This window comes from Myiozetetes cayanensis, unplaced genomic scaffold, assembly GCF_022539395.1.
Source record: "Myiozetetes cayanensis isolate MyiCay16 unplaced genomic scaffold, myiCay2020 scf9, whole genome shotgun sequence".
Lineage (NCBI taxonomy): Eukaryota > Metazoa > Chordata > Aves > Passeriformes > Tyrannidae > Myiozetetes > Myiozetetes cayanensis.
The window spans coordinates 25,106,490-25,127,446 of NW_026088185.1; the positions used below are offsets into that span (position 1 = coordinate 25,106,490).

The following is a 20,957-nucleotide window of genomic DNA, read 5'->3' on the forward strand; positions in this document are numbered from 1 at the left end:
CTGTGTTGCAGCAAGGTCATATCAAACTTCTGTGGCCTTCCTCTGACCTGGTAATGCTGTGAATCTTTCCATGAATTTCACTGACTTGGAAAATCACACTGAATTGCTGCTGATGGCTTGGTTTGATCTTCTGACATTTTAGCATTGCATTGCTGTTCTCGGTATTGGTGAATGAGTTACTTTGGCTAATTTCTCCATGAAGGGTAAGAAGGTAATCTTTTTTTGCTTCTAGTAATTTAACTGCTCATTCTCCACATATTAAGCATACCCATATTTTTAGGAAGTAATTTTTTAGCTTTGTCTGCTGAGTTGTGCCTAAGTTGGCCTGGTTTCTTGTTGGGTCCTCTAGCTGATCCCTGGAAGTTGCCTGCAATGTCACAGCTCAGCAAGTTTTGTGTTGGTTTTTCATGTATTTGCAATGGCTTTCCATGATGATGAGGACTAAGTCTAACATATAGTTGTATTTTTAAACTTTATGAATTGTATCAATGTAATTTATGTGCTGATTTATTCCTATTGACAAAAATAGACATCCTGTTCCATTGCTTCCAAGCATGACACTGCTCATTGTGCACTTCTGCCATACACAAAACACTTGTTTTAAGATCTTTAATAATACAATCTTAAGTCTTCATTTCTTGGTAATGGGGAATTAATTTTCATCATGAATAGAATTCCACCAGAATTCTCTAGGAGGAAGCATTAATCTGCTCATCAGTGTATCAGCACATTGACATAGTAAATTATAACCAGTATGATAGATAACTGGAATCAAAGAGAAATATTATTAGTGTTCAAGGAGAGTGTCTAGAAGACCTTCTTTCTAAAGATATCATTGTGTAAAACAGGACCATAAACACTACTAAATATATTTTTGTTCTTTCTTTATAAACATTATTTTATGTCACTCAGAAACTTAAATCTGAGCCAAAAGTTTACTTGTGTGCTCACTTACAACCAGGAAGGACCATAATGGATTTTCTTAATTGAAATTTATTTTTAACATCAGTGAAAGCAGACATAGTCTGTTTTAAAAGTCTGTGCCCTAATTAATTAATTAATCTATGTGGAATGTAAGTAGAAGCACAAAGGGAATTTACTCTGTATGCTGAAGCACTGGTTGTCCTTTATTTTGAGTCTGAGAAATAGAAATATGATTTTGAGGGAGTTAAAATGTATCCATCACCTCATTTTACCAAGGTGCTGAACAGCACTGGCAAGAGTCCTTTTTGGACATTAGTACCAGATTTGAACTCATGACCTTGAAGTAAAAGACACTCGTAGTCTCCACACACTGCACCTGTCTCAGAAGATTTCTAGCAGGTACTTTATAGTTACCTCACAAAATGTGCTTCCATGCCCTTCAACAATCTCAGCAAACATTGTTGATATTAATCATCAGTTTAGAAAGGGCAGAAAACATATCTTGGGTTAGACTGGAACCCAAAAATCACAACTTTGGAATAATCTGGTGTGAATCTGCCACAAAAGTAGCAGAGTGGAAAGCACAAAAAGTTTTCCTGGTTAGAACTACAGTTTGACTCCTGCTTAGTTAAGGAATGAATCTGAACAGGGAGCAGGTGCCAGACATTCAGCGCACCTCCAAAGCACTTCTGAAAAAGCAAGGGACAGCAAGAACAAAGTAAAGGCATTTCTTCTCACAAGCTTTCCCAGGAATGAACAGAATGCCAAAACCAGCACAATGCACCAGGATTTGCTTGCCAGTAGTTTAAAGTTTTGTGCCAAGTGGAACATTTAGGAATTTTTGTTTCATTAGGCTTTGCAGAGATCATTTCAGACATGCATTTAGTATGCTTTCTGAAAAACAGTTTGTCATAAAAAATGAAGCACTACTTGGAGTTGCAGTGAAATTTGTTGCTTGTCATGGTTTTTGACATTTGAATCCTAATCTGTCACAACACAACCAGTCCTGTGTGATTCTGCATGGGCCAAAAATATAATTTATAAAAAAGAAGAAAAGATGCAAGAAGATGGAGAGAGGATGTGCAAAAGAATACATGCTTTTCCCAGGATCAGAAAGCTAAAACATAGAATCATAGAATCATAGAATTAACTGGGTTGGGAGAGACCTCTCAGATCACCAAGTCCAACCCCAAATCAACTAAAGTAGCAAGAATTCAGACTAAAAATAAAATTTCTGGATAGAAGTAGATGGCCTTGCACACTTATTTCGATGGCATTATCATCAAGAAAACATCTGTTTAAGGATGATGTGATCATGTGGTAAATTATATTGCCAGAGGAAAACTTGGAATAGATTTGGTCTCTTTCTGATAGAGACAAGATGGCATTATTGACTTAGACCTGGGATTGCTTGAAGTGCCTGGGTTAGCTAAAATTTGGGTATTTTAGCTGTTGCCATTTTGGTAACAAATGCCTCTCCTCTTTTATCCTATGTAGTAATGTCCATTTTCCTTAACGCTTTACTAGGCTATGAGGAAGAAAATCAATAACTTTTAAAGGCACCCTAAACTGCACCCAAGAGATCTTTTTTTCACAATATGGTCTGTCTAAGAAATAGGTATTTAGGGCAAGAAGACTCTGAATTAAAGAAACAAGTCTTTCAGCAACCATAGGAATCCAGCCAATATCTCTTGCAGTCATTGTTGTATTCTTTAAACTACTACAGCACAATGTTCCGAGACTGTGGCTTTAAAATTATTAAGCAGATTATGATTTTTTTAAGCTTAAAAAAGGGAATGTCTTTCCATCAAAAAAAATGGACTTAAGCATTTTTCATAGAAACTCCCTAAAAGGAGGTACTTCTTTAAGGCAGCTTTTGTATTTCAGAGTTAATGACAACTTACCCCTTGTGATTTAATGATCCCATTATCATCTCCCCCCTATAATATCACTCTTGGATGAATTGTTCTGTAATCTCTTCAGTGTATAGATTCCATTTTCTCCTCGTGAACTTTTAATAAGAAAAGCTATTGTAGAAATCATAAGAATTGTACTGCACCTTCATAATGATTTTAATAAAATTACTTTCCAGATAAACTTTCTTCTACATACACTTTATATCATAGCCGAATGACTCAGTGGAAAGAATCTTACAACTTTAGTGTGGTTTAGCTGAGTCTTTTAGAGATAAAAGATATCATGTTCCTGTGCTAAAATGCACAATCCTTAATGCTAATTGATCACTTAGACACACATAAATTAGGTCAAGATTAAAAGGTGCCAAAGAAATACTTGCAATGTTTTTCTTCAGAATCCTCTTGAATGCTTTCAGTGCTACCCTTTTACTCTGGTATCCCTATACAGCTACAATATTAAATTGCTCACAAGTAAATATGCAATGAGATTAATTTTTCTGAATCAGGAATTATTTTTTACAATTTCACTACAATGGCAAAAAATCTAGATATGTTGGGGCACAGTACAAAGTTTTCAAGGATTCATTAAGGTGAAAACCCAAACAAATAAATTATATTTTTCACTGGGACATCAGTTTTTTGTAGAGAAGACCTAAACATATGCAAATGTGTTTCTGAGATTAGAGAATTACAGAATAATTTAAGTTGAAAGACACCTCTGAAGGTCATGCAGTTCAATCTCTTGTTCAAAGCAGAGCCAGTGTCACAGTCAGGTCAGATTGTTCATACGGTTAAATACAGCAGTATGATCTCTGCAAGGAGTACTTAAAGTAAATGAACTGGGACTCTGGTTAAGATTTCTCTGAGGCTTTGCCACAAACTCTATGACCCGCTTGGGGTTGAATCCAGTACTCACTAAAGCCCACAGAAAAACTCCCATTGATACTGATAAGCTTTGGATAGGTCCTTTTGTATCCTGACTCTATATTTGTGGAGTAAAAATGACAACAAACTACAGGATAATGATATTTTTCTATTGCTGTTGGATACTGTGAGGATGAATTCAACAAGCATCTGTTAGCTACTTGAATGATACTTCTTTTTACTCCCTTGTCTTCAAAGCCACATTTATATTTAGATTGATCTTTCTAAGGCAGCTATATGGTCCCATTACTGTGGATCTGAAGAGCTCACAGCCCTTAATGCTTTTATCCTCCCAGCACCCCTCTGATGCAGGGCTGTTCTATCATCTATGCTTTTACTGATAAAGAAGGGAGATAGTAAAGCTCAGACTGGTTCCAGTGGGAATAAAATGCCTGCTTACCTTTATATCTGCACATAAATGGCTTGCCCAAGGTCATTCAAGAAGTCTGTGGCAGAGTGAGTGTCCCTATGTTTTGAATTTCAGGTGAGACTCCTCTACCTTAAGCAGAGGTGTTTTGCCCAGAATTCAGAACTAGGTGTAGGGCAACCATTGGAAAAAAAAATATAGAAGGTTTGAAAAGAAGAAAAAATTATTAGACTGCAAGTACCTTTTTACTAAAGAAAGTTTAATGGGCCTGGGGTGGGGTGACTAGAAGCAGGAGAAACATCATTATTTAAAAAAACCTTTGTTGTATAAAAGTACACTTGTCAAAGGTTCCAGCTGTGCTAAAATGGTTATCATGAGAAAATCTGGTGAGGAGGAAGTTTCAAGCTTTTATGATATCCTGCTGGAAGACCTCTTTGAGATTTCTCAGTCAGTGGGAAACAAATGGTGGAGTTAAGAAAGAAGGTGGTATAATCATCTGGTTAAGCAGCCAGGATCAGGCTGTTAGAGCAGACAAATGAGCAGTGGTATGACAGGAAAGAAGAGACAAATTGTCAGAAGATTATAGCATGGATATGTGGGGCACACAGAACAGAGGGATTTTTATATGGTTCTATTTCAGTGGACACTTAAATGTTCCCAGTGAATGCCTTTAGGTGCATAATCCTAAAGTGGCATCCAAAATAAATGCTACAGGGAAGTCTAGGTCTAGGTCAAGGCATCACGTGCCTCTGGAAGTTTATGTTTTGCTGAGGGCATGAATAATGACAAGGAAGAATATGAAAGACATTGGTTTGAGTCACTAGTATTCACCTGGTGAGACATCATAAAAGAAGTTATAATAGACATTTTACTCATATAATAGTGTAAATGATGATTTAAAATATTTATGTAAGTTCTACATTGTCAAAGTGACGATGCCCAGATCTCCTCTAGATTCAATAAGGCAATACACTTGACACTGTAGTAGGAATTTCTGTTTTATGTTAGGGTTTTTTTGGATGAAACCTGAAAAATTAAACCCTCATATAGAAGAAAAATTTCCAGAAATTCACTTAACATATGAAGAAAAAATTGGAATGAGGATTAGGCTGGAATTTAAGTGATTTGCTGGAATTTAAGTGATTTGCTGGGATGCATTGTGTGACTCCTGGTACGGTAATAAGATCTGTCACCATCTGGATGGCCAAGTTTGTAGCTTTAGAGTCATTACAGAATATGAACTACTATCACTAAAATAAAATCCCAATAAACTTTGGAGCTAGAGAGAAATCAAAGAAGTTGGTGGTGTTCAGTGAAAATGAATGCCAGACCTCTGAGATACATCTGGACTTTCTGGCTTTACAACAACTTGTACTTATGAAGTTAATCATATTTTTGTGACTAAATCTAGTTTCTCTCCATAATTCTGAGCTGCACCATGCCAGCTTGCTGGCTACATTTCTGAAGGTCTTTGTTCTACACTCCATCTTGCTGGTTAGAAAAGCCTTGGTTTATTGATTTGGTGTCTGTAGCTGGAGCTTTAGATAGAGGTCTCAATGAGCATTGTTCTTGCAGATTTTCAGCACTACAGCTGACTGCTGACAAAATGGGAATTTTAGCTTGTCTTTGACTTGGGCTGAAAAGTGTCAGGTCCCCAAACCTGTCCACAAAGGCTTGGAAGATGGCTGCATTCTGAACAAACATTAAATATAAAAGGGGAAAATCAGTTCATGTTCTTAACCTACTTAATAAAACATGATGCAGAATACACTATTGTCATTACATACAATAGCATTGCACAAGTAGACACTAGAGGATGTCTGTAGTTTCTGTCTAGCTGCCAGTCCCACAGGCTTTGAGTGCTAATAATGAAACATAGAAAATTACAATAGTGAGACAGATGTCAGGCTTGATATGGAGGTCCAATTCGAACACAGGACTGAAATGTCTATAATCAAGGAAGAATTTAGAATCTCACCAGGAAAGAATAAGACTCATACAAAGTAATATGACATGCTTGACAACAAAACTGAAGAGTTCTGTTTTCCAAATTTTAGGCAGAATTTTCCTGGTCTTTTAATGACTTTGTAGTGTGGAGGAGTAAAGATCAAGTAACTCCACGCACAGAACATGCAGAGCTGTGGCCTCAGTGCTATAAGTAATATTCCTTGCAGAATTCAAATGGGAGTGGAAAAAGGGTAGAGAGGATGAAGGCTCACCGTGCTGTTCTTATCATTAGGGAACAGAAATAGCTGGAGAAGAGCAAGCTGCAGTCAGCAAAATAATATCATTAGGTTAAGATGCCACCCTGTGCAGCCACACAGGCACTATGAATCACTTTACTGGAGGGAGCAATAGGAGAAGTTAATATTGCTATCAGTGCAAACAAGTAAAGCTGCCAAATTTTTGCATTGATGAGATATATAAATAGGAGTACTGGAATGTTCAGGCCAACTCTTACAGCAAAACCATCCAAATAAAACCCCAAACCTATCAAAAACCCAACATGCAGCGCTATAAGAACTGATGAATCAGGAATATTTTTAGTAGAACCTACCTGTGACCTTGCCCAAGGTGAGTGATTTAATGGCCTTAAAATCAATCTCAGAAAAGTTGTGTTTGAGTTTGAGAACTTGATCAACCTGGAAGAGGTCAATAAAATTACTTAATTACAACACCATGTAGACACTCCTAGATCTTACTGTACTGCAAACTTCTGGGAACACTCTCAGCTGCAAACCAGTTAATTCTGCCCCCAGGTGTGATTCACTTTCTAGAGATAGCAAAGTGAATGTGCTTTGATTTTAGCATGAGAAGCTGAAAGGTACATGAGAATAGTGATATAAAGGGCTTTGAAGAAACTTCCCCTGCTGAAAAGCTTGAAATATTTGACACTGAAATCCCCCTGCTTCCCAAAATCCCTGCCTAGTCACCAGTCACTTCAGAATACACTTAAAGGAGACCTCTCTAGAAATGTATTTTGCAGAATTAGTTCTGTACAGAAGAAAACCACAGAGCAGCACACAATAGAAGACTGGAACTTTAGGAAAACCCTGGCTTTTAGCATAACCCTCCTTCTTAGATAATCAGGCCTACCCACAGCCCATAGTTGAGCGTTGTGTGATCATTTTACCACCCAGACATGGAAAGTGAAGAGGAAAGAAAAGTTGTGGTACTGTGTGTTCCTGTCTTCTCATTTTATTCCTTAAAACACAACTTCTCTATAGACTCTGCCACCCTTCCCTGTGAAATGACTGCCACCCATATCTAGCCATCTTGTTTTGCAATATGAACTGCTATAATTAGCCTTAGAAAGAAAGGAGAAAGAGCAGTAAGATGAACCTCTTCTCCCTGCCTTGGAAAAACAGGTGATGCAGGGAAACAAAGCAGAGGAGGGTTCTTGTCTCTCATGTGATTATCACATTCAGCATGGCTTGCTTCTAGCTCTAGGATGGGGCACTGCCATGCACATGGTGAGTGCACTCTGCATTCCCTCAGCTTTTCCTTTTCTTTGAGAGGATGAGGCAGCTGGGGACACATTCTCCCTTGGGACACATACACTAAATGAAAGAAATTACATTCTCAGGTGCTCATCCCTCTGTTGTTGTTCTCCCTTTCACAAATTATTAATGACCCATATTGTGTGTTTCCTTAAAGACTACAGGTCACACAGACATCACTAGGCCCCAGAACCAGTCCAATGGTTCAGATGAACATCTGGGCAAATGTGTTTCCTAATTCACAGATTGTCATAAACAAGGGAAGGATCCCTCAGTGGAAAACACCATCATTGGACACTCTTGGAAGCAGGATCTGGATGGAGTTTTGCTCTAAGCTACAGGGCTGCTCTGCTGCAACCAAAGCAGATTGGTGAGAAAACTTTGCCTCCTGCTGGCAATCAGGCATTGAAATTAGTGGGTCTGACCCACAGAATTGTAAAATGGCTTGGGTTGGAAGGGACCTTAAAGATTATATTGCTATGGACAGGGACAACTCCCACTAGACCAGGTTGCTCAGAGCCCCATCCAACCTGGCCTTGAACACTTTCAGGGTTGGGGCAACCTCTTCCCGTGTTTGTGGCACCAAGTATTATTTAACACTCAACATAAGCTGTGGCATACCTGAATGATGAGCTCTCTGCCTTCTCTGTTAATCTTCACGTGGTGCAGCTCTCGATTGGCAAAATTTCCGGAGTCAATGGTGAAAATGAGGAGCCCATCTTTACTCAGCTTGTATCGGACCTGTAAACTTCCTAAAAAGCAGAGTAAAATTGCATGAATAAAATCTGTGTCAATAATGAAGTATTATTCAATAACTTTGCTCAACATATAACTCATTTTCTTTTTATTGCAATGGAGCAACAAGGTTAATAAGTCAAGAAAGATGTTGAAGTGAACTGAGAGTTCAAACTGTAATGAAAATTGTGAAGAAAATAATGCACTGGAGGAGTTTTCCTTCCTACTAGGAAAGGCTAGAAGGCTAACAGACTCTGCTATGGAGAAACATAACTTAATGAATATCTAACTATATCAAAGGCAAGTGTGTCTGTCTGCAGATCAGATATTGAGCACTACCACAGAAGCTGATCTACATTATCCTGTAAGGGATCACTTCCAGCAGAGGGCATGCAGGGCTTGCACTGCTCTATTAAACTAATATTGCTGGATTTTTCCATTTCTTTTCATCCAGATAATGCAGAAGACTGTGAAAACTGTGAGAATTACAACAATTTCAGACATTCAAAAGCCCATCATACTTACATTATCATTTACATGCAATAAAAAAGTATTTTTACTTTTGCTGAAATATTTGAAGGAATTAATGTAATTAGTAAACAAGTGAATGTCAAACATCTCATTCAATCTTTGTATCAAAAAAACCCAACATTGTGAGTTCTGATAAATAACAGTACCATGACAAATAGAAACACACAAGAAAACGAGGAATCCACTATGAAATTCAGCCCTTTAACAAATGACTACAGGGAATATATATATATACACACACATGGAGCTATGTATAGTATGTGTGTGTATATATACATGTAATCTAAAAGTAAAAGAATTTATTCTGATAGAATCTTTTCAAGTATACTTTTCTGGGAACTAAGTAGCAGGGTGAAAAATAAAATTCTGAAATTTTTGAACTCTTTTTATGCATCAGCAACCAAAATACATGGACCAACAGTGGTGCCATAGAATTTAAGATCCCTTCTGGGGCTACTTTATTACTGTCTTCAAAGAGAAAATGAATGCTGACAGTACCACGGCCCTGGGGAAAGGGTCCTGCATTTATTCCCTGTTCTGAAACTCATTATAAAACACTCTCCCTTCCTCCTTCCATTTCAGTTCTTCTGTTAGCACAAGTTCAAACTATTCCAAATATGGCTAGATTTTACAAAAAGCTACAAACTATAGCTGTTACCTGTGGTGGACAGCAGGTACTGAGTGCCTGTTTATCCCTGAAGGATGTGCCTGCACTGTTTTAGCCCCAGGAGAAGGTTCAGTATTCACAGAGGAAACACTTGAGTGCCCACAGTGATGTAGGGCCATGTCAGAGAAGCCAATGGCACACCTGCACAAGCTGCTGCAGTTGTATTGTGGGCTGGAATGTCAATCAGAGGAGCCTCTGACCCCAGAAGCACTCTGGCTGTTAAATGAGGGGAATGAACAGCTCTGTTGGCTCCTGTGTTCAGACATACCAATGCTGCGAGGTGGTTTGCAGATGTAGAATTAGTGAGAGTTCTTCAGTACATAGCGTGGATGCACTCACTCCCTTCAGCAAATCCTCCCTCAGTAAAGTCATCTCTTTTGTTCTACAAGCTACTGTAAACCCACTTTATAAAGAGCTTAAAAAAAGGTGTAAATTTCCTGCAGTGAAGGAATTTTTCCACCTCGACACAGTTCACTGTGAAGTTTTTAATCCTGAAGTTTTTAATCCAGATAGGACCCCTAGTCTAGTTAAGATCATCCCTCCTCCTTTTCCCTCACCAGGATGTTTGGCTCCTAAGAGCTGGACTTTTAAAACATTATTACAAAATCGAGTATATCCCAGATGAACACTGACACTCTCTGAGATTCGTAGGATAGAAAAAAATCTTCCAAAATCATGAGGAAAAGTGAGAATGAACTACTAAGATGAAGGCTTTTTAGCTGATTGAGAGGTCTGCTGGATCAGGGAGCTTTTAAAGTGAAAATAATAACAAAAAAAAGGATAAAAGGTATTTACTTTCTCACACATAGTCATGGACATTAGAGGGGAATTTGTGAAGAGATCAAGGTCAGTAAAAACTGCTAAATTATTCAGTGTGATAATACAGGTCCTGATTCAGATGCCCCAAATCATACTGCAAAGCTCCCAACCCTCATTGCATAGTGAGGGCAAGGAGCTACTGTCTATCACCATGAATGTCACACTTAAAGGTCCAAACTTAAACCACAATCACATTATCTGGTACTGAATGAAAGATGCATCAACTGTGATTGGGAGCATAAACATCTTAGAATCACTTTTCTCTAGAAATACCTGAGAAAAGAAGCCCAAGGGTAGGGAAGTTAAGGGACCTTTTTCAGATTTGCTCACTGGATAGTGGAAGAGCTGATGAAAAGTGGAAAGGTTGCCTGACCTGTACAGCACAGCTGTGATGACCTCACAGAATGAGCTTAAACTAAAATGTTATAGTCTAACAGATCAATATGTTGTAGTATAACAGATTAATCCAAACTAAAAAATTATGTCCCAGAAGAAGTACCTTAGAGGCTACCTCTGACCCGGATCCCTTGAAAGGGCTGTAAGGTGACAAAAGGAACAGGGACTAGAGGTTTGGTCTGTGACCTTATTTTGCAAATGTGAAAAAAACTTCACTGCTCTTTTTGAATGCTATGAACACACATGTATAAAAAATATAATTGGTACTACACATGCAGGTGATCAGCAATAGCATCCAGTCCATCTGTGTTCAAAGAGAGCCAGCATGACATAGGTATGCAATCTATTCAGGCTCTCAGCTGCCACAAATAGTGATTTACCCATTGACTTCACCAGAGAAGCACTGATTTTAAACCAGAAACCATCTGTTACATTTGCTAGGAGACTATGGACGAGGTTCTTGACATCCATTAAGAACAGATCTTACTTTTTATAGTGGTGCAATTTCACCTTAAATCATGTAAAGAGATCAGTGAATGGCATCTTATTTTGTCAAATTGCTTTGAATCCAATGTCAACTTTTTTATGGTCAGCTGCTCTTCAAAACTATTGAATTCAAGCTGGCATTTTGCCTGGGGTCAAACTGACATTAATATAAACCAGAAGTACATGGGTTCGTCTCTCAAGAGGTGTTTTGGAATTTACACCATTGTAGCTGAGAGCTGATTTTGCCTTGCATTCAGTACAAAAACTTTGGGTTTCAGATTACAGAATAATTTGTCAAGCAGATCAAATTGTCAGTTTAGTACTTGACAAGCAAAATAAATGGATTTTTAATTAAGATTATTATTAAGGACTTTTTTTTTTGTCCTCTGTATTCTGATTATCTGGTCCACTGACTTTCTCCATCACATCAACCCAGTGTCAGCAATGGCAAATAAAACTCTGTGTCTGCACCAGCTCTCCCTGTTCTCTACTGTCTCTCTATTTTGCATCATTTTTGCCTCACAATAGGGGTTCACACTAATCATGAGCAGTGTAATTTCTGGCAGTTTTGTTGTAGTCATGCCTGTCATCCTCTTTTCAGCTCCCCATGTCTGAGCATGCTCACCTGGAGTGCCATAATGCTCAAGCAATGCACAGCCTGTTGTGTTCCTTCTCTAATGTACGTGGAATTGCTGGAGGCAATTTCTATCAAGTCAATAAAGGAGGGAGGGAAAGGAAAAGAGAGATATAATTTTTTTGGCCTTGGGCTGGGAAATTTTACTGGGCTTATTACCCCAGCAGTGTTAGGTAAGAGTAGATTCACACTTGATAATTGCAGTCATCCATCCCCTTCAGCTTCAAATTCTGCAAACTGCAGATCAGCATGGAGATATGCTGTGCTAGCTCCAGAACAGCCTGAGAGGGGAGCGAGCTCAGCTTAGGCACAGTGTTACCAATGACAGTGTGGCCTCTTTTCACTACTTCTGGAGAAAATGATTTCACGTGGGCTGCCATGCTACTGTGGTAAGACCACTGCCAGTATCAAAGCTGGCTTGCTACAAATCACTGTGTTCTTCAATCTGTAACCTGAAGTATTTTCATACGTGACTATAGGGCTGAACGATATATCATCTGCCTGAAGATATCAAACAGCTACAGAGGCATTTTAACAGGATTCCTGGGGGTCCCCTTGTACAGAGAGAAGTTCTTGGAAACAGAGACCAAAGGGCAGTATTTATGCCATCCCATGCTGGTGACTAAGTTGGGGGTGTCTTTTCTGAAACAAACACTCCCAGGGCACATCTGTCAATGATGATGGAGGCCAGCACTAGTTCTTGCTAGAAGAACACTAATGATCCAGTTCAGTGTGACAAAACTCCAGGCAGCTACAGGAATAGTGTGGTGCCTTCAAACTGCTTATTTTTGCCAAGAACAAGCTACTGTAACAGCTCTTAAGTCTACTGATGAAAAGGACATGAAACTGGTTAGAGATATCAAAGTGTTCAGCCTGAAGAACAAAAAAAATGTTCCCAAACTGCACTGTGTGAAGAAATACCTTAGCTGCAGTGTTACATATTCTATACCCCAAACCTCTGCTGATTGAACATGTCAACAGGAGAGCTGTCTTTCGTTTGCCTGTAGGGCTGAGTAGAACATCAGAAACATAGTTTTGTGGTAGTTTTGTGGCCTATGTCCATCAACTTTACATTCATCCTGGACCGCATCATCTAGAAAATAGAGCATGGGAAAATGGTACAGAGAGTGCTCTAGCTCAGGAAAAGGCTCCCTGGTTTGAAAGATCTCACCCAGGGATAGCTATTTGGCAAAAAGATAAAAGAAGCTTTGCAGAAAAGAGAAATGAGATACCAGGAATTTAGTCTGTAAATCCATCATTCTTAAGTAAAGTTCTTGTCACACATGTCACCATGACCACAGGTCTTGTGTCATTTAGTCTTGAAGAACCAAACAACAAGGAAGGGACTGGCATGACCTTGGAGTCTGAACTTCTCTGCAGGACCTTCATTTTTGGAAACCGGTTTTAAATTAGCCTAGATTGAAACCAACAACTCTCGTCAACTTCAATAACACTTTTTAATGACTTAAACTGGCTGGACCAGCTGGCAAGACATCTTGAGACACTGAGAGAAGCTGAGGTTAATTATGGGAGCACACGTGGGTGGCACACGTAAAACGTACAAATTTATCACCATCATGTAACACCAGGAAAAATAATTTAAATCAGGGCAGTTGAAAACTCTGATTTGAGGGTAATGTGTATGTATGAAATAGTGAAGCATTGTGTTAAGAAAAAGGTCTTGGACTACTCCTGCAAGTCTTGTTGCCTCAGAGGTACCCAGAAAAAAAAACAGAACTCTGTCTCCAGCCAGTAGTGACCTTTATCAGACTGCAAGATGTTGACTATACCACCACATGCACCCTCCACATTCACCCGAGCCTCAGCTGAAAGGGAAAACAATTAAGGAAAGCACAAATTAAACAAAGGGAGGAATATTAGTGAGCCTATGGATGTTGTTATTATGAAAAAATAAAATAAATTAAGTATTTAGCCCAGAAAGCCATTTGCAGCTCAAAATGTCTGTTCACTCCTGATTGCAGAACAGCACATGACAGTTTTCAGACATCTCGAACACAAAATATCTCTCTGGCAACTTGCACAGCTTCAGTGTGGCAATGTTGCTCTTCATAGTCTAGATATTTAAAAATGAACCACCGTTTTCTCTGTTAGGAGCAGCTGGCTAAGAAACATGCTCCTTAATTAGCAGCTTTTCCCCAGGGATATTTACTCAGTAAATTTACTCTTCAGTGGAAGTGCTGCTGGTGATTCTAAGAACAGAGCCCATCTCTCCAGCGTCCAGTGGTGTTTAACTAAGAAAGTACTTACACTTTTTTAGGAGGTGACTCTTGTTATTTGTTTTGCATGGAATAAACAAGGAAGCAAAACTGTTGAACATGTTTGCTGATATCATTACTCAGTTATTGCACTTGCTTAGACAACACTGTTTCATAGGGTTTAAAAGAAAAATTCACCGCTCAATTTTTTGCAGTCTCTTATGGTAATAAAAAAACAAGTGGTTGTTTGAATGCCCCCCACTCAATGCTTGAGACATTCAGGACTTAATGATCATATTCAATCCATCCTATATTAAAAACAAACAAACATGAAAAACCCACAAACAAACAAAAACCCAAAAAACCCCAACACTTTCCCTTTACATTGCATTTCTTCAGTTTAGATAAACTACACCCCCTAAGGGACCCTATCTGGAGGCCCATGACCTCAGTTTACTTTTCAGTTCTGCTAGGCAGCTGGACCCAGATTGAGAATGTCACTTAAGCATCAATAAATGTAGCTAGTTCCTCTATGTGACTGACAAATGTGTTTGACCTTTATAGACATCTCATTCCCACCAGCCGCCAGTTGGCTTTCCACAGACTGACCAGCAATTAACAAGGAACAGGCAGATGATTTTTGCTCCAAAGGTAGAAAATACTAAACACTGTCTGTCCAGTTTAGCTCACGGGCAAGCATAGACAGTGGTGCAGTTATGTACCCTGGAGATCACGGACAGAGCACTGCCACAAATTTGGGATCTACCAGCTTAATGAATGCTGACAAATTGTCTTTCTTCTTTGTGTCACAGTTTATCCATTGGTAAAATAGGTGAGTGTTCATATCCTCTGGAAAATGGCATAAAACCTCCAGGTGAGAAATTTGAAAACAGTACTATTAGTCATTATCATTATCCCTCCTCTTGTAGGTATTTATTTTGCTGCAGGAAGTGGTTACTGTTTCTTTTACAAAGTGATGCTACATTTACTATTTTTTTTCTCTGAAGGGCATTGAATGTAAAGATGAAGGAAAGAGCTGAGGGTGTCAGATGCAGTTACATCTCCATGAAAGTACTTGCTTTCTGATGGTGAGATTTATTCTGGTAAATTTTAACCTATACCTTTTCTACAGATTCTCTGGAATTTTAAAAGACTTTCACTTTAAAACCCTTCATTAACAAAGGCTATCTTAGAGTCATAGAATGGTTTGGATTGGAAGGGACCCTAAAGATCATTTCCAACTCCTCTGCCATGGACAGGGACATTTTTCATTAGGTTGCTCAAAGCCCCATCCAACCTAGTCTTGAACACTACCAAAGATGGGCTATCAAAAACTTCTGTGGGGAACCCATTTCATTGCCCCAACACACTCACAGTGAATTTCTTCCTAACACTATTCTAAACATACCCTCTTTCAGTCTGAAGACATTACCTCTTGTCCTATCACTATATACCCTTCTAAAAAGTCCCTCTCCAGCTTTCTTGTAGCGCCCCTCTATGTACTAGAAGGGGCTCTAAGGTCTCCCCAGAGCCTTCTCTTCTTTAGGCTGAACCCCAGTTCTCTCAGCCTGTCTTCACAGGAGACAGCCCTGTCGCTGTCTTCAGCCCTCTGATCATTTTTATAGCCCTCCTCTGGACTCACTCCAACTAGTCCTCTATGTGTTTCTTTTGTTGGGGTCCCCAGAGCTGGACAGTACTCCAGGTCTAGTCTCACTAGAGTGTAGTAGATGGGGAGAATCATCTCCCTTGACCTGCTGGTCACACTGCTTTTGATGCAGACCAGGACACAATTGGCTTTCTAGATTGTGAGAAGACATTGCCAGGTCAAGCTGAGCTTCTCATTAACCAGCACTCACTCCCAAGTCTTTCTCCTCAGGGATGGTCTCAATCCATTCCACGTCCAGCCTGTATTTGTGTTTGGGATTGCCAAGAATCATGTGTAGGACCTTGAACTTGGCCTTGCTGAACTTCATGATATGAAGCATCTATGTGATACTGTTGGATTTTATGCTGATATTTCTGCTCAGATCTCTCCTCTCATATCTCTCCTGTCTTTAAACACACACTGGATGCCATTAATCTCATGCTCAGACATTCAGTAGGCCCTATGGTTTACTAACCTTTATATGAAGAAGAATCTTACCAGGCTTCCATCTCCCACTGTACTTTTCATTTAAGACCTACATAGCAGCCAAGCTGGGAGGAAGAGCTTTATTCTTTACCCACTGAATGAAATAAAAAGCATCATCCTGTGAATTTTATTCCAAAAGTACATTCCCAAAGTTCAACCTGGCTTTGAAAATTATGCATCATCATTATCTCTGTGTGAATCACTCTTGGGAAACAAAGACTGAGATCTGTGGTTGTGCTACCCTGAGGAATTCATATCAACCTGCCTTCACCAAGACCCTGGCTCATAGTTTCCATTTTTCCTAATATCTTTTAACCATTCCTCTTTCCATTTTGGCAGTACAGATACCTGTTCAAGCAAGGACTTGTTTTGTGCTGACCTAACAAATAGCCATTATCCTCAGCAATGAGAACACAGAAAAAGAAGGTATGAACAGAAAAAGAAGAAGCAATCAATTTGAGCACTACATGATGCCTGAGCAGGAGAGTGAGTAATAATCTTTCAGAGAAGACTAGTGAAAAATAATCATATGCCTCTTCTTAAATCTCCTTTTTATTCTTAACTCATAGTAAAGGTAGCACACAACTTTGAGGATTAATGGCTTTTTGAGGTTATTGATGCTTGTTTGTGTTGAGCTCTATACACTGCCTGGCTGGTCATGCATCTCGGGGAAATGTCCTGCTCCTCTGACCAGTAGGTCCATCTAACGACTGCCTATTTTATAGGTTGTGCCAGTCTCTCTGAATGGAGAAGTTGGATTCTTTAGAAAGGGACCTGATAATAGCAACCTCTCAATGGAAATACTGGAGTTTATAATGAGCCACAATCATTGACATACAAAGAACTGATTCATGTTTTTAAGTCATCTAATGAGGAAAATTAGAGGAAGAATGATACATTTTCTTAGTAAAAATCCTAGTACAAGAACCATGTAATGATAGCATTGTGATGATTTTCCGTAGCAAAATGTATGCCTATGCGCACATATTTTCAGTAATTTACCTTCAAATGCGATTTGATTCTGTGACCTTTCACAGAACCATAGAATGGCTGAGGTTAAAAGAGATCTCTGGAAGACATGTCCAACCCCATCCCACTGAAGAAGGGACCCTACAAGTCAGTTGCCCAGAGCCATGTCCACATGGCTTTTGAATACCTTCAAGGATGGAGATTCCACAGTTCTCTAGGAAAGATGTGTCAGTGCTCAGTCACCCTCACCAGTAAAAAGGGTTTTCTGATGTTTAGATGAAACCTCATGTGTTTTGGTTTATACCTATTGCCTTTTGAGTGGCCTTGTATTGACATCTGCCAGTGCCTCTCAGCACTTGTGGATGCATCCTACCAATGCTCCTGGATTTATGCATTCCCAGTTTGCTTAATGCCCATTCCCTGATCTGATCCTCTTTCACCAGGTGTACATCCACCTTACTCCAGAGGTTTCCCCTCATCTTGACTTGAGATTCCTGAAGGCCAATCTCAGTCTGTAAAGACAAGTCTCTGTCTTGTAAAGACTAAGACATAAACAGCCAATTTCATCAGGCAAGAAGGACAAAGTCACCTTTTCATGATCCACACAGAATAACTGATATGCAACAGGAAAAAATAAAATGTTAATAGGGATACCACAAACAAGAGAGAGAAGGAGACTTGCTTGGACCCAGGCTCACTCTTCCAAGTATTATTGGCTTGGGCTGTCTGTTGTGCACAAATAGCTATACTACTCCAAGGCAGCACTTAAGCCAGTGGTTCTGCTGAGCTACAGCTCTCACTACACAGCTCTCTCAGTCCACAACACAGATAATTCTTAAGCTAAAAATAACTGAAAAAATTACTAGTCTCAATCCTCAGGGCTAAAGCTTTCAGTAAAATGGGTTCTGAAAGACCCTCATTTCAGAATTATTGAAGAGCTTATATACATGTATATATAATCTCAATAGATATCTATATCCATATCCATATCTACAGCTGCAGTATTTACTCAAACATAGGAACTTGTGACCCTCTGTCCTTCCTCTCATTTCCAAAGAAAGTCAACAACAAAAATGACTTATCAGCTACAAAATGTGAGCTAGGAACTCAAGCTTTCTAGGAGACAAACATCTCCTGCAAGGAAATGGGAACACATGTTTTCTTCCCAGCTGATTATCTGCAGCCTGTGGTCTGGGGTTTTATGCCAGACACCAATAAGTTCAAAGTCAGTCTGCATATAGGCAGAGAACACATCAATTATTAACTGCATGATCAACCTTTCTTGTTCAGTGTAATCGAATTACAGTTCCCTTGTTTTTCCCTTGTGGGTCTCCAGAACATCTCTTGACCCTTCAGTATGGCAAAATAAGCTTGATGAGTACAAACACGTCCATGAGTTCAGATAATGAAACAGATCTTTCGGTTCTCTCCTCTTGGAAAGCAAAGATAGAGACCTGCCAGAGTGCTTGGCTCAGTGTTGTGGCTGCTACTCCTTTCAAGTTTTGCACACTTAGGGATTTAGAGTGCCATATGTTAACACAAACATTAAAAAAATTGGTCTTGGGTGCCAAGTCCACCTCTTCCCTTAAAGTTGTTTTAGTGCTGGATTTGAAGTGAAAACTCTAATCAGCATTCCTATTTTCTGTGAAGTGTGCTTCCAGCAGGGAAATGTCAAAGGGATCAGAGATGTTTCTAGCCACAGCAGTTTCTGTCTTTAGATAGAAGATGATTAGGAGATCTCCTGCTATCTCAGCCCTTTCTACTCATGACACCACAGCCAGCTTTCCAATTAAGGCAACTGGGGAAAATTTCTTTTACATTTATCATTACCAATCAAACGGTCTCTGGCCCCTCACTCAGTAAATAATATCAGATTTCAGAGCCAACTACAACTGCATAAAATATATAGTGCTATCTGCCATTTGAAATAATTTAATAGCTGCAAACCAGAGGTAGGCTGGGAACAATCCTCAGTCACTCAAAGACAATTGTCTCCTCCACTTCCCAAGTTCTCCCACACTTGCTCCTGATCTGTTGAAAATAACTGTATCTGAACCTTGGCACCATTTTCCACTTCAGTCACATAAATTGTGCAGGTTGTTCAATGGCTATTGCGAGTCTCTAAGCCCTCAAGGTGTTCACAAAAGGGAAGACAACGGCACTAATAACAGCATAGTCTAGAGGGTCTTTTGGCAACAGTTAGTTAATGTCCTGTGGTATCCATGTCCCAGAACGAGAACCCACAAGTGGGTAAAGAAAAAGAACCAGAAAAATAACCTCCCAGGTCCATCTCAGTCTTCAGGTGAGTCCTTTTTTACCTAATTATTTTAGTTTTGCTCCACTGAACTTCAGAGTGTACAGCATGACAGAATCAAAAGATTCTTTACCTAAAACACTGAACCAGATTTTTTGCCTCTCTTTACCACTGACTGACAAAAGCTTTGGCTGGTGGAGATGCATCTCAACAGACTTGAAAGCAAAAGCCATAAGGAGAATTTATATGCTTTCAACAAAAAGGCTGCTTCTGACTTAGAGACAGGAGATTACAGGAGATTTTGAGTTTATTAAAAAAAGAAATCAGTGTTTCTCACTGACAATATTGGTTTCTTCTTTGTAGAATGTTAATTCAGCTTACCTCTGTTACACACTGTATTTCTTTTCCTATTTACTACAAATAGCAGTGGATTTCAAGACTTTATAGGGAAGTGGAGCTGATATAAGGCCTGCTACTATATGCTGAATATCAGAGACCTAACACAAGAATTACTCAAGTTGTTTTCATGTGTACTTCTGTTTTAAACTGTGCCTTTTTCCTTGTCTTTAATCTTTCCTATGCAACTTCAGAGTCTTACTTTCCAACAGAAATGGAGAACAGAGCTCAGTGTGATGGCAATAGGTGCTGGATAGGAAGAAAAAAAAAAAGACTCAAATTGTTTAGTTTCTTATGAGATCAGATAATAAATACAGATAAATTTTCAATCACTGTAGGATAGTTTGAGATTCTATCTCTCTTCTTTGATGCTGGCTATCTGCTGTTTTTCTAGATTAGGAATCATATTGTTTCCATGGAAAAAGCCAACAAAACTGAGAATCAAAGATTTGGGAAAACATTTTCTAGACAATGTACTTCATCATATTCATAACACATTTGATTATTGCAGGGTAGAAGGAAGAGTGGGGAAAGGAGAAGCACTAACAGTTTTTTTCTTAACCTTTTTCCCCCATCAATTATTACCTTTAGGGAACAAGGTAAAAATAGCAATATAAAGGTACTAGCAACTTTTGAGATCATGTAGATGCAAAAATGTACAGTGAAAAGCTAGCCTGGGAAAGAAAAAATATTCTTTTCTTGGTAGTATCTTCCCATTATGTGGATAATTTCTGTGGACTGGCACACTGAAAAGGTTAATTAGAGCCGTTTACCAGTTTTCTGTAGCTTAGTAACGGGTACTGTAATTTGAAATTTCTACAGAACTAATATTAAAAATGCACTGCCAATCATTAAAGTGCTGCTAATCTTTTGGATGTGGGATCAATGGGATGATGTAAGCTTTACATACATACTCGCCAGTATATGTATGGATAGGTAGATAGATAGACAGACAGATAGATATACACCCATCTATACATAATGCATACACATATATATGTAGATGTAATTTAAACGTCCATAAGTACAATATGTAAGACTGGAGAGGATAATGTTCTTATATGCATATAATTTTCAAAAGCACAGATATGA

General features: G+C 39.0%; 1 protein-coding gene across 1 annotated transcript in view; it reads right to left on the bottom strand.

The window, feature by feature from the left end:
- CNTNAP5 (contactin associated protein family member 5) overlaps positions 1-20,957 on the bottom strand; it is a 285,860-nt gene that overhangs the window by 18,193 nt on the left and 246,710 nt on the right. Inside the window, exons 20-21 of the mRNA XM_050339553.1 lie at positions 8,253-8,383; positions 6,689-6,773 (exon numbers count right to left, since the gene is read on the bottom strand). Coding sequence (XP_050195510.1) covers positions 6,689-6,773; positions 8,253-8,383 — 216 coding nt within the window. The remainder of the gene's footprint in view (positions 1-6,688; positions 6,774-8,252; positions 8,384-20,957) is intronic.